Below are 15,171 nucleotides of genomic sequence, written 5' to 3' on the forward strand. Positions count from 1 at the left end.
GTGGTCAGTGTTTAGATCAATCTTCCTTAAAAATTTGCCAATATAGTTTTCATGACATTCATCTAAGTAAAGCATGTTAAACTGAAACTGCAACACTGACCTGCATTGTTGATGCTGACAAAGAAAGAGTAAATAAGTGAGATAGGTCATTTGGAAAGTAATTATTGAAATAGCAGAGGTCCTTGTATTCCCATGAATTGCCTTAAATCTTTGTCAAACCAATGATTAAGTGAATTACCTGGTTATATACTTGCAGGATTAGTATGAATTTGGAAATTTAAGCACTGTCAACAAATGTTGATTTGTTTGAGATCCTGTTTAAAGCACTGCAAACAATATGCAGTGGAACAATGTCTTGTCTGGCACTTTTTTTTCTGGAGTGTCCGTCCTTACTTCCTTGAAAAGGGTGCTCTTTACCTGCTGTTGCTTGTCAGGAAAGCAGATGGAGAGTGGCCTCTGACCCCAGTGGCCTACATCGGAGACCATCTTGTCACTCTGACAGGGAGTGCCAACTAGCCTGTTCCTTGCAGCAAACAGAAAGTATGCCATGCCCTTCCCAGTGAGGTTCCATTGTTTCTTTTGTAATATTCAAGAAGAAAAAGGAGGCAAATTAGCCCTCATGCAGTATGCATGATTTTAGAAAGGCCCCCATATAATTCTACTGCTGAGGGAAATGGGGAAGTCTAGGAGCAATACAGCTGTGCTTTTAGCAAGTTTAGCATTTCTGGGATGCCGTGTTATTGCCTACGCCAAAATGTGTGGCGTTTCTTGTCTTAGGAGAGCATACTTAATTTTCTTCATCACCTATTGCTGCAATATTCCCTGTGCATTACTTGTTGTTTGAGGCTACTACATAATGTAATGTAATGGCACAGCATCCCCATGGTATTTGAAAGGAATGCTTTTCACAGCTTATTGCTAACAGCTAACACTCAGGGTTTCTGTGCAAAATGTCATTGGGCGCTTGAATCATGATGTCCCCTAAGAACCAATTCTGAGTTGGCAGCACTTGACATGATTGCCCTTAAGTAACTGACAGGGTTGCGGTGTTACATGGCACTCTGGAGCTGGGTAAGTGTTCAGTGGTAAAGAAAACTGTTAAGATCTGGCCGGTGTTCAGAGAGGAGACGAAGGCGAACACAAGTCAGATTCCCTAATGGCCTGGGGGTGGTTGGCTGGGAGGCTGTTTTCTGTGATGACTTGTCTCACAGCGCGTTACCTTGAGAGATTATTGGAGCGTTTGATTGGCCAACTTCTGTGGATGGACACTGGCTGAATTGCAGTGCAGAGAATATCGATTTCAGTGACAGTACAATTGTGTTTCTGTGTGTGGGGAAACTATATATGGGACTGTATAGTGTATTTCTGCTGGTGTGGGCTGATTGTTCCTTCTCTGTGTTCAGCTCTCGGAACAAATACAGTATCAGCTTGCAGGAGGGATACTGTGCACACAGTATTATGCACCAATATATCATTGTCAAATTAAGTGGTACATGTTGGAGTTAGGTGTGTAAACAAATTAAATCATGTTTTAAATGAGCAAAAGTCTCTGTAATGTTACTAGTGCTGGCTTTTCTTCAAATTAAGACCATTTTTCTCATTAACCTTGTATCTTTCTGTCTCAAATCACTCAGTTTGCTCTACATAGGAGACAGTGGCAAATATTAAATTTGCTTTGACTGTCTGCCAATACAAGAAAGAGAAAATATCAGCTCTTTTGCCAGAAAGATATCACTCTCTTTTTGTTTTGTGCCGTACAACATTAGACTGTGCCATAAAGCATTAAGCAGATTTTATACCAAAATATATCATATAAATTAGAAATGCTTTTGAAGCGTTTTCTGAAAAGATGTGTTTCATGTTTGTATGATTGAATTTGTGCTCATTCAAAGACTGTGTAATGACGGACAGAATGACTTATGAATGACAGTACAGTTATTTCTTTGTTTCCCTGGCACAAAAGGGAAATAAATAACAACAACGCAAAAAACACCTGTATTCGGCCCCGCTCAGTGCAGCCCTGTTTGAGTTGTCTGGGCACGGTTCTCAACATAGAGGTGGCTGAGCTGGCAGCTAGCAGATAATGGTGCTAACTCTATAAACAGTGCTAAACAGTAGCAACAGCGCTGAGAGCTAACATTATTAATCAGATGGAAACAAGAGTCCATGTGCAACACTTCCACATCCTTATCAATGGTAACTGCCATATGGGTGCAGTGCGAAGTGGCAGCAATGAACTGGCCAGCGAGATACACACATATACTAACATGCATTCACAGCTGGACCGGCTTATCATGACAAACCACAGAGAAGCTTGGAGTACAACACAGAACTGGCTAAATACAAGCATACAGATATCGTTATTTATTTATTTATTTATTAAATACATAAGGCTATATTCTTAGAGTTTATGGGGAAATACTGTAAATTCACGCTTACCCAATCTGTCTGTATAGAATAAGTCCTACATAGCTCAATAGATAAAGTATGACACTGGTTCTTTTGGGGTTTCATCCACAAATCATGCTATAAATGTACAGCATAAGACCCTTTGAATGTCAGATGTTGTGTTGCAGGATGCCAGTAAACCAAAAAGACAAGTTGAACCCTAGTAGAGTCCACGGAGGGGCCAGCCACCGATCCTGTGGTTATCTTTCCATGCTTGGACCCTTCCCAGGGTGCGAGTTTACCCGACCTCAGCATGACTCAGTCCTTCCCCTTGCTTCTTTTTGGTGGAAAATAGGTTTCGGAGGAAAAAAAGACAACAATCAAAAACAATCACTCAGCGTAGAACAAACAGCATGTAGTAGAAGCTTCTCCTTCTCTCTCCCTCTCTGAGCACCATGGCAACATTCACTTTGATATGCAGATACCCCCGCCATTTGTACAGTGCAGCACCGAGGGGAATATTGACTTTTCGGAGAGGCAGAGAGCTTTTGCATTAATTGTTAAGCTAAAACTGTGCTTCTCTTTTTTTTTTTTTTTTTTTGCTTTTTGTGCATTTGAATCATAGCATGTCTTATCTTTCTCTCCCCAGATGTGGAGGGAAGACTGTGTGCCGGAGCCAGGGATTGCACTCTGAGGAAGAAGCTAGCATAACTGTTATCTTCATGTAAAACAACACAACCTGCAGGCTGAAAGTCCTCTCTGGTGTTCTCTTTACTCCAGTCATCATAATGACGCTGTCTCGGTAGCCTTTCGCTACCTGATTGGTATTCATCCTGCTCTCTGAAACCTTCCAGTGCTGATAACACTCAGAGACACATTTTACTTTTACCGTACAAATCACCACCTGCCATGGATCGCCTGTGTCCGGGTGAAGGCGTGAGCCGGACACAGGACCTTGTTGGGAAACTGTAGCCACCTGGATTCTCTTCAGCTTATTTCCTGTGATTTTACTCTGGAGTTATTCTTTATTTGGACCAGGGATGGATGTACCGGAAGCCAGCAAACATGGGAAGAAGTCGACGAGTCAAAAGCTGGAGGACCAGAAAAAGGTAAGCAAAACTTTCCTGTTCTTCCCTTTTCTGCTACACAATGCTCTTGATCTTCTCCTGCTGTGTGTGCACTGCTTTTTTTCAATCAGCTTTGACTTTTGCTGTTTTCCAGTTGTATGTATGTGGAAGCCAAGGGATGAAAGTTTGTTTATCGCCTGGTTTGTTGTTCTCTTTACAAAAAGAGAACATGTTGGTCCAATTGCTGCTGTTGTCTGAATTCCCAGTAGCTCCTTCGCTCCATATCTCCTAATAGCTATTTATAAAGACGAAGGGGGGGGGGGGATTTTTGCTCCCCCTCAGCGCCTCCAGTCTTTCATCTCGGCTCGTGTGGCGTGGCGGTGGGCAGGGCCCGCCCCAGCCTCCCCGTTGGGAATACATATTTACTCTCTGTTTGAGATGCTTTTTATGTTAACCACTCTGGGAATAGGAAGGGAATAATACCCATAAAAATGAGACAAATAGTTTTTCCTGTAGAGAGATATTGTGTGTGCTAATGGTCTGCTGTTCTGCTATGGAGGGCATGAGCTTGGTAAGATAATGGTGAGCTTAGCTGTGGCTAGTTAGGATTCTGACTCTGAGCGCAGTGACCTCGAGAGGGTCAGATTCATCTGTGGCGGCAGTGGGTGGATCGATTGAGAGAACTCAGGCGTCAGGCCAAGTTCACACTGTCTGCAGAATGTGGGATTTATGGACAACGGCACAAGCTTGTGTCTTTCTGAAAAACAGTAAAGCACATACCCACACATATACACACATACTGTACTCTTAGGTGCACTCAATGCAAAAAGATGCCCATAGATGCAAAGAATTGGTACTTACTGGACTAGAAAAACAAAAACACACACACAGGAACTATTTCTGTTCCTTTAGTCACCTGCATACACTGAGACATGCACATCTACTAAAATGCATACACAGACCGAAACAAATAATAGATACACACAGCATCTCTGTCTCTCTCTGCCTCTGACCTGATTCCTCTAATGAAGTGCTTTTGATAAGCGTAATGATTGTCCAGGCGAAGCCCGGGGAACATCCGAACGCAGCGAAAGCGCAGTAATACATCAGGTCTGACATTTGTAGCACTATTAAGATCCCATAAAAAAGATGATTGTACTTTATTATTTTTTTCTCCTTTTAGACCTGAGTGCCATCTGGGAGTGCTTTTTTTTACCCTTTTAAAGCCACACAGAGACGTGTTGCTGCTTGTGCTGCCAGGCAACAACATTTTATACCCTTTTTAGAGAAGGCGCAGGAATGAAGGTGTGCTCCTGCTCTTGGATTTGTGATAACATTGTGAATGATTGCAAAGCTCTGCAGCAACACTAACAAAAATATCCATGTGGCCACTCAAACAATCAGAGGGTATTTCAGCCTTATGGCTCACTTAGATTAGATAGATATGCTCACTCTTTGTCCAATATTAGTTTTTGGTCTCTTTTTGTAAACACCCTCTGTCAAATGTCATGCAACAACACAAGGCTATGTTTGGAGCAGCATACTCTTTGTTAGGGCTTCAAAATGGAAGCTGATTTCTAGGTGAGGGGACCCTCCCTTGAAGCTGAGATTGGAACTGAGTAAAGAGTGACATGAAATATTCATCTGGTAAGGGAATTGATTTGGCTCACTTTGGCTACCATTTTGGTTTGAAGATGTGTGTCATGCCAAAAGATAAGCTCTCCCTCTCCATCTTAACTGTTGCCTTCAGCTACGGCAGAAGACAAATGTTTCTGAGCAGAAAGAGCTTCTTGGAAGGTTTTTAATATTCCTGGCGATGTTTCTGTGGTTACAGTGGGATGTGTGCTGTAATTGCCTGACTTGATGGGTTATGTCTCGTCCCCAAAGTCTCATACTGACTCCACTCTGTCAGCCTTGATAGTTGAACCCAGCAGAAGAAATTGCTGTACTTACAACACACATTTTTAAGGACATAGAAAGTGTAATTCTCTGTCTCTTTTCAGTGATTTATGATGCAACCTGGTTGTTACCTTTCACTTTATATTAGATGGATGTAAGGTGGATAGTCAATGAAAGCCAGACTTGTGGTACAGAGAAAATGATGGCACACAAGTTGAATTCCAGTCAAGATTTGCAATTTAAGGAATAGTTTGACATATTGGGAAATATGTTTTATTTGCTTCCTTGCTGAGTTAGATGACAAGATAACTGATCACTCTAATATCTGTACAGCAAATGTGAAGCTGAAGTCTGTGGGCCTGGTAGCTTAGCTCAGCAGCTGAATCTCCAGATTGTTACAGCTCCAAACCAAGAAATAGTATGGCTTATAACCCTGCAAAGCCTTAAACTATCATTTCAACACTTTATTTTTTTTGTATGGATAACATAAATGACATGTAATTGGCATTTTCGGACCGGAGGAACTTTTTCAAAGCTCCAAGAACATAGTTTTAAGAACCCCCCCTCTTTGTTGTGTCTGAACAAGAGGGGGACACAGGAGTGGATTTTCAGTCTTGCCCCATTCCACTCCCACACAAAAAAACAACTGTCCTGTCCCAATCCCGCTCACTAAACATCTCCATTGTTGCCGTCTTTGTCTTCTCTTGCCAACCTGTAGAATATGACACGTCCACTGATGTCAACACGGTTCCATGTAAGGTTAAGAAAAACCTGCTATTTTCTGGTTCCAGCTGGGAACCAACTTCTCTGGTTCTGAACCAATTTATTTTTGGTTGAAATGCTCTGAATGGTTCAAAATCAGGTATGGGAACCAGAACCGAACCTGTTGCATGTTGGCGGAAAAGGGGTATTAGGGAGTCCCCAGAACTGTTTGGTCCGAAAATGCCGAATGTATTAGTTTGTGAGCTTTAGTCATGCTGATTTCTTTACCTTTGGACAGAGCAAGGCTAGCCCTTTCCCCCTGTTTGCCGTGTTTGTGTTTTACTAAGGTAACCAAGTGCTGGCTGTAGCTTCATATTTAATGGACAGACAGGGTGATATCAATCGACATCAATCAACATATTCTCCAGTGTGTCTAATGATTCATTTCAAGGGCCTTTTTGCAGTGTTCAGCTGTTAAGATTAGGTTTATTCACCAGGCTCTTGTTAGACTTCTGTTAAATTTTGTCTCACAAGTTTGTCACACCCCCAGCTGACCAACTTGGCAGGGCTGAAATGTTGTAAACATAAAATCTGATCTGCGTGGAGTTTGCAGTCTATCCCTGTGATTACCAGAGGGGGATTATCTGTAGGATTTTTGTGTCAAATGTCCAAAAGTTAAGAATCCAAAAGTTGTAAATTGAAGCAGAAGAAAGCTGTGTTTGGCCAGCGCTCCTCCTCCCATCACCCTGGGAGTCTTTATCTTCCCCTCCCTCCTTCTCTCTCCTCTTCTCTCCCTCCCACGCCTCTCTGTCTCTCTTCCTCCGCCTCTTATTCACTGTCTTTTTCCCAGGTGGATGGTGCTTCTCATTTTCACGTTCATCCCTGTGAATGAGGAAGCAGTGATTACGATCAGACTGTTCACCTGACCCTGAGGGAAAAATTGCTCTCTGTGATTGGTTGTGGATGGTCAGGCAGGGGCGGCAGCATTGTTGCTAAGGGGTCTCCAGGAAGTCTCCCCATCAGCCAATCACCTTAGAGCTTTTTCTGTGTTCTGGCAAACCTCTAATGAAGTTTCTCTAAACCATTTAAACCAGTACATCCCTACAAAGCTGTTGTTCTGCATATGCATCGCTTTCATGCTTTACCCATGCATTAAAGCCGGCCCACTGGGAGAGAGCTATCACTGAATTGTGTAAGAATTAACTGGCTCGCCCCCATGTGGACTCTCCCATGTGATGGACTCCCGGGGGCGAGTTGGTGAAAGATGAGTGAATAATTTAATACCAGATTGGTTTTTGTTACTGGGATTTGATGCATACCATCGTATCATGGCGCTGATGTCAGAGCAGAAGATACAATGGCAGTTGGTGAGAGCACATAGCATATGTTGACTAAATAATTTACCTGGCAGGTTGATATGCAGATGCGCCCCACGCTGTGCAGAACTGTGAGAGGACATGTTAGCAACCTATAGATGATCATGAAAGCATGTAGTGCCGGAATGCTAAATAAATCAGTGGGACTATGTCCATCTGTCCTTTTGTTTTCGTCATTGTTGATGGAAAATGCTATCTACATATGTGTGCCAATTTTGTCATCATCAGCCCAAGAAGCAATGTTTGATAGCTCCCTTGTAATCATTGTTTGTTCAGCTGGTTAGTTACATGCAGTCAAGATAATCACCAGCGTGGTACATACAGTATGGTATTTCTGTGTATGCTCTGTATTCTGTCTGTCTGTCTGTGAAGGATGTTGGATATCAGCAATTTCATTGGAGGGTTGCAGTGCCTGTGTAGGCGTGGAGGCTCTTTTCATTAGGTGTGTTTACATGGACCCTAATATCACACTAATTATTAGAATGAAAGCCCAATCAGAATGTAAAGGGGCTCATGTGGCCACCTCAGTCAGAAGAGACTGGCTCAATCCAGCCTGATCAGAGATAATTTGCAATTGGGTTGAGAGGAGTGGTGTAAACTTTTGATAATCGGTACAATAGGAAAATATTAGCAGCTAGTAACCCTAAATTTGTTAAATTCTCTCTGGTTGGAATACATACATTCTTTCTGGGAATGTTTTCCACACGTGGGGGTGACATTAGGTGACACTGGTAATACATGTGCCGACATGATGTTTCTATGCACCTCCCCCTTCTGACTTTGACAGAGCATTGTTCATGAATTTAAAAAAATATAGCGCTTTGCAAGTGGGACTTTCTTAAGTGAGTGATATGATTAATAGCCTTATGTAACTTTGTTGCTGCAGGACCCAATGGCTTTTACTTGAACACAGCCATCAGACAGCATAGATTGTCATTACACTGTATTCGATACATATATTGTGAAGTGAAATGAACACAGTGGCCTCCTGGGGCTGCTGACAGAGCTTGCTTCTAACTTGCTCTAAGTTTCTTGTGAGATTGACATTTCTTCATACAGATCTTTCTACATATCAGTACTTTTGGTAATGGTGTGGTGACATTTTGGGGAGAACTCCCCCACCCTACCCCAGCCCTCACACACACACACACACACACACACACACACACACACACACACACACACACTTGGCTCGAGATGGTACATCAGCAGCTCATTCCATGAGGAATTAGTGGGTTCAGACCACTGAATAAAATCGGAGGGAAAACATGTCAAAACAGGACAGCGTCATAAGCGCGGCATTCACGGAAACAAGCCTCAGAGGCAAAGCGATGAGAGTGGTGATGTGCAGGTCAGACAGAGCGTTAGGGAGAGAAAGATAAAGACAGAGAAAGGGGAGAGAGACAGTGATGCCATTGAGAGTTAGACAGAGAGGGGAGGACAAAATGACACCAAATGAAGACTGAGGGAGACAGCGAGGGGAACGAGATGGGCAAGAGCGGAAAAACTTAGTCTGCTGAGAGAGCGAGAGTCCAGGCAGGGAGAGAGCTGAACCCTGTGACATTGCTGGGAAGTATCTGTACCCCACATCGCCACAGTGACACAGATACAGTCTGTGTCAAGTTATCTTGACACTGAATCACAGCTGGGTGGGGAAGTCGCACATCCTCATTTGTCCTTACAGCCAGCTGTTTGATGGGCTCTGAAGCACTGAATCAATTCTGACATCACATGCAGAATGTGTGATCGCTCACCTGCCGAGGCACACAGACACAAAGCAGTTTTTAAAGCTGTAAATGTCTGAGATAGTCAGCTTGTGTTTGTGATGCTCGGTTTTAGATGGGTTTTTTTTTTCAAGATTATTTTTTATGGCTTTTATTTGATTTGAGTTGAGCGTAAAGATGGAGAGAGAGGGAACGACATGCAGCAAAGGGCCGCAACTCAGAATGCTATGATGACCATTTGTTTGAATAAAGGTGTTGGATTGTAAAATTCCCACAGATACATCTACATCTCAGCTGCTATTTTTACTGTTGAAAAGAAATGTACACTGTTTATTTTAGAATTTTGTTTTGTATATAATTTGGTGAAAATTACATTCACCACAAATTTCTTTGATTTTTGCCTCATGATGAAAAGTAAATTAACAACGTAGGAATTAAAGACAAATATTTCTAAATATGCTAAACAAAGATAGTTTACTTTAAAGCTGCTCAACTTGCCTCAGTATTTCCCCAAGTTACCAAAACTTCCGCATACCTACATAAATCACACATAAAATACATAATTTAGAGGTTTAGAACACTAACACACATTAGTAATAGATGTAAAATCTGGTGTTCATTCCTAAAGCACACCCCGGAGCTATTTTTTCACTCGCCTGTATCGCTCCTTGTTCATGCCACATTGGTGGCATTTTAGGGTATAATTAAAGAGTCTGTCATCAGCTCAGCAAACCAGAAACCTACTGTACAAGTCTACCACAAATCCTGTGCCAGAGGGAATACATTTCCAACAGAATGGATCCGGGCTCTTGCAGTTCAGTTTAAAATGCAACCCCCATACAAATCACAATAATTAACCAGCTATAACCAACTCATTTGCTGCTAGATTTGTCCTTGTGTCACTATCAGCCAGGCCTTCAACATTAACACACTCTGTCAAAACTTGGCCTAGCTCTCTGGGTACAAATTAAATGAAAAATCTGCTACATTTCAGATCGATGTATTTCCCATGAATGCAGCTATTCTGACTCTATGGCTAGGTCATATTACAATATTCAGTTCCCATTATTTCCCCAAATCTGATCTTCCTGCCTCGAATAGTGTGAATGTTTATCTGCCCTTAAAACGCTTCACATGCAACTATAACGTCACACACATGTGCCTAAAAAAACAATAAAAATGTAACAATAGTAAAACAGGCGTGTTTAGTATATTTTCAGAGAAATGGGGGCTTGCTTTTTGGGTAACAGGCTTATGTACAAATGTGCTTTTGGTCCACTAGCTCTATTAGCAGCTATTGCTGGTAGTTCTGCGGAGGTAGAGGTGTGGGTGCGGTTGGGAGAGGAGTCAGGAGTGGTGGGGCTGCAGTGTGGAGGGTTTCATGGAGGAACAGTTCTACCAAACCTTAGGATGTCCAGGGCTTCATTCCAATATTTCTGTGGGTGCCTCACAACAACGGTGTCTTGGCATGTAGGCAAGCTGTCCCTGTCAGAAGGCGTCTGGCTGTCGGGCTCTATTTGCTGGTGACTAGGGCAGCTTACTGCAGCAGCGGTTACAGCAGTTTTCTGTAGTTTCAGCGTAGTGCTCAGACACTGTATGGTGAGTGATCTGCGCCTGTGCAGTGAGGTATGACATGGAAAGACCATATATTGAAGAAACACACAATTTCCAATATGACCTTTGTCATAGTGGTCACATGGCCAGTGTTCGGATATGTATCAGATTTAGGACCACATATGAAAGTGGCCTAGATCTAAATAGAATTAGATAAGATCACACAAGAGCAAAAAAATCTGATTTGCTTGTAAGGTGCCCGTAGCCTATGGCTTACGCTAACTTTGCAGTCATCACCTTAGTAGTAAAGATTTCAGGAGGCTACATTCTGCGTTCAATTTTGGACAGACTCAGAGACAAGGGTTTTAAATAATTCACTTAAAAATCGTTTTTTCTGGAAAGCAGTAGGAGGCTCCTGCAGCTTGCAGTTTTGCACAAATCCTTGTCCCCCAAATCTTTACAACAAAGATAGTGAGTGCAAAGTTAGCATGACCCATACCGTACCAGCTTTAATAATGGGTAATACCTCAGGTTTAACCCTGTCCCGCAGTCGTCCGCTGAGATCATTGTTTGCATGATCCTGTTTGAATAGATTGAAAATAAGAACCGTAATAGCTAGAGCATTCATTTGTTTCGCTGCACAAAGCTAAGTCTTCCTCTTCATCACATCATGACCTTACGTTACCTTACATTTCGTGCTGTACAAACATGGTTTTTTCCAGTAGTGGTCCCAGGAGATTGTTGTTTGCATAATCCTGTATATATAGACCTAAAATAAAAACCATAATAGCAAAGAGCATTTAGGTTTTTGGTTTTTTTTGCAGCAGAAAGCTAAAGCCTCTGTCTTCCATGTCATCACATTGCACACTCATAATGACGTCATTGTGCTATGCTATATTTGGTGCAAAACCATGCGAAAATTCACGGTGGCGCCAGAGGAATGAATGATGAACCCGTCACAATGCCTTTCCACTCTGCTAATAAAAATGAGCATATCTCAAAAACTAAAAAATGAACATAGTTCAGATAACTTATAGAGTGTTAAAGATATTTTGTTCAAGTTCCTACACTTTAAAATGGTTTGGATTAATATGTTTTGTGTGTTTATTTTGAATAATCTGATGAAAAAAATCTTTTTCAAGACACAGTTTGAGTACTTTTATCAGTTATTGTGTATTGACTTACATAATCTTTTATCTTAGCATGTACAGATTTAAGAGATATGAAGCATCTGAAGAAACTCAATGGGTTACATTTTCTTTTAATAGGAGCCTCTATGAGGGATCTTTTCCCCACCATGGTGATTTACACAACCCTCAAGCGGGTCGAGCCAAGTACCACCAAACTATAATCACAGATATGTGGGGGTACGATAAAGAGCGTGATTCCCCTGGGTGTAGTTAATGGCATGCTCTCTTTATCATGTGTTGCATGTTACTGAGATGAGATTGCCACTCCTGATGACTAAAGTTTACACACTGATCGTACAGGCACTGACATCGAGCTGCATTACACCTATTAGGACCCCGTCTTAAATCAAACAGCTTTCGGACGTGGTTACAGTCAGATGGGGAATTCAGATGGATTGCCCTCACCTACATGCGAGTGTGTGCATGTGTATGTCTGCCATAAACCACTGCTGAAACCCTTTCTACACAAGGTCTGTCGCAGTCTTATATCCTGAAATATCACCTTGTCGTAAAAAGGCGACGAGGCCACAAACAGAGTGCAAGGTGTTTAAATAGAATCCCATCACCCCTGTGAATAAGGGATCTACTTTTTAACAGATAGTTTGAGCTATATAAATGGTAATCATCTTGTGACTTGGGAGCTGTGCTGTGACTCTGACTGCAAAACAATATTGAAACAAAGGTAATGATTCAATTGAACAAAAAACTTTGAATATCAAATACAGCATTTGATCAATGCTTTTATTCATAACTTGCTTAAAAGTACCCTTGATGGATCTGTATTCAGCAGTTGTGGCACTGGCAGGAACTGTGCTCTTAATAGTGGCAGTGTTTGAGCTACAAAGGAAACACTTGACATCACAGTGAGTTTTGTCTCTGCAGTGTGCTCTACTGCCTGATGATTTGATTTTCTATTGAGTGGGTATTGTTCTCAGCCTTTGCGCACGGGTGAGTTCCGCATGCATACGTTGATTCTAGATGTTTCATACATTATGCATGTGCAATTCACCGCATGTTGGCATGTAATGATCTTCCCCTTGAGCATGGAGTAGGATCTCATGAAGGAGCAAGCTGTCAGCGATAACAATGCCTGTGTGAGTGCACCTGTATACATGTTATTGTGTCTGGATCGCATTCAGACGGATTTGCTTAGATCTAGTCTGGAGCTGTGAGGGTTAACCTGACACACGTGGAGGCAGGTGAGGTGTGCTGGATTATTCCGCTGCTCTGGCGTGTCTGCATCAACATTCAGGCTGTATGACCCCCCCTCCTCCACCTCTGTACCTTTAATGGCAGATAACAGGATTATCACAACAGCTGGGTTCCTCAGAGGGGCCACAGCGCCGCAGGGGTTGCGAGACACGGGCGCTCACTCATGACTGATGCAGGCTTGTACAAGCCACATGATGAACATGGGATCAGTGTTACATTTATTCCGCTGGTGTCCTGTGCATCAGGTCGTACAGGTTACATTCTCTGGGTGCTACTTGTAAGTGCTAGAATTTAAAAGCAAAAGAACCAGATTTATTTATGCCCACTGCAGTTAGCCTGTTTGATTTGCACATGATATGAGAAAGCAGCTCTATATTCTGCACTGCATCAAGCTTTTGACTCTTTCTCTGGTCATATTAAACACTGGTCTTCCTACAATAAGAACTGAATTTAACTGAGATGATTGCTTGTCCTCCAAATGTGATCATACTGACAGAAATTTAGTAAAGTGAGGATGATGTGTATTAGGGCTGCCACTAACGATTATTTTCATTGTCGACTAACCTGTCGATTATTTCTTCGATTAGTCGACTAATCATTTAATCAAAAAATTTGTTAAAATGTTGAAAAATGTCGGTCTGTCTTGCCCAAACCCCAAAATTACATCATCTAATGTCTTGTTTCATACTCACACCAAAGGGTTTTAGTTCACTGTCATGGGAGAGTGTGTAATACTGCCAATATCTGAATGTAAGAAGCTGCAGTAAGAGTATTTTGTGCGTATATACGTATATAAAACTACCATGGCTAGAATGGAAAGATTTATAATTGACCTTGTTTGTAGTTCAAGGTGTCCTGTCAACAGTTTTACAGACGTATCTTTTACAGTGGCTGCCTATGGGGAAAATGCTTTCTGGGCCACAGGGAATTTTTTTGCTGCAATACTGCATGTGGCCACTGGGAAAAACTTGCTGCAAGGCTGAGCGGCTTTCCTGGGGGCCTGGTTCACACTACTAATGGTGCTAACAGAGTTAACAGTGTTCGGGCGCTGCTAGCTAGCTAGCTCTTAGCAGTATCGAGTGGTGCTCAATGCAGTAAACTGAAGAGTAGCAATATTAACCTGAAGACCGACATGTGTGACTGGTAAAAATATTCTCAGTGGTTAACCAATTGACCTAAGGCTAAGCCACACACCCCTCCACTCACTCGGACAAACTATCAACATTCAGTGACCGGGGCGCTATGACAGGTGTCACAGTACACGGCATTTCGCAGGAGGCAATTGATGTTCTTTGGAGACATAACGATCAGATGTCATTGAGAAGTAACCAAAAGGGCCTAAACTAGGCATTGGAGGGATATATTCATCATTTTATTGTTGAGAAGGTTGGTGAAAAGCTTAAATTACAAGCCAAAATTTACAGGTCACAGTGTACACTTGTGAACCGCATCTTGTTGCCGTCGCCATCAAAGACAACAAGTTAAAGTGCCACTGAAGTTAAGGTTTTCGGCTCAGAATATGAGAAAAGAATAACAGCCTTTTTACCATCTTTGCCAAGTGTCTCTCCGTTAGTTTGGTGCTACAGTATTTACATTGAATCATTCAGCATAACATTTGCCAACCTTTGTTATCTCTGCGATTACAGATAAATTAATGAAGCTAAGCTCCAGAAGTTAACGTTAGCTTAACTAGAGCCCTTTGGACAACAGCTAACAATGATGCACGATCACCAAAGTACCAAAACTAGAACAAAATAGGCTAATGAACTCCCAGCAACAAGGTGACATGATGAACAACGCAGCTAGGAGCTAACATTAGGCTAACTTTAGCTAACGTTAGCTAGAGATGTTAAAGATACAGTTATATTTCTTTCCAGCAAAGTGACAATATGTTGCCTCAAACACAATGTTGACTTACCTTAAAACAGATGTAGACATCATTGTTAATCTTATTCACGTTGAGTTGATGTTGTGGTCTAACGTTACCACACAACTTTATCCAAAGGAGACACTTTTCTCGGTTGAGATGTGGTTTAAAGTGTAAAAAATACACCTCATC

The 15,171-nt window shown here is 42.0% G+C and overlaps 1 protein-coding gene across 1 annotated transcript in view; it reads left to right on the plus strand.

Annotated features, from left to right (window-relative positions):
* Window positions 1-3,125: 3,125 nt before the first annotated feature.
* nav3 (neuron navigator 3) overlaps window positions 3,126-15,171 on the plus strand; it is a 397,873-nt gene continuing 385,827 nt past the window's right edge. Inside the window, exon 1 of the mRNA XM_050035975.1 lies at window positions 3,126-3,497. Within this exon, the coding sequence (XP_049891932.1) occupies window positions 3,429-3,497 (69 nt within the window). The 5' untranslated portion in view covers window positions 3,126-3,428. The remainder of the gene's footprint in view (window positions 3,498-15,171) is intronic.

The sequence above is a fragment of the Epinephelus moara genome, chromosome 23, assembly GCF_006386435.1.
Source record: "Epinephelus moara isolate mb chromosome 23, YSFRI_EMoa_1.0, whole genome shotgun sequence".
NCBI lineage: Eukaryota > Metazoa > Chordata > Actinopteri > Perciformes > Serranidae > Epinephelus > Epinephelus moara.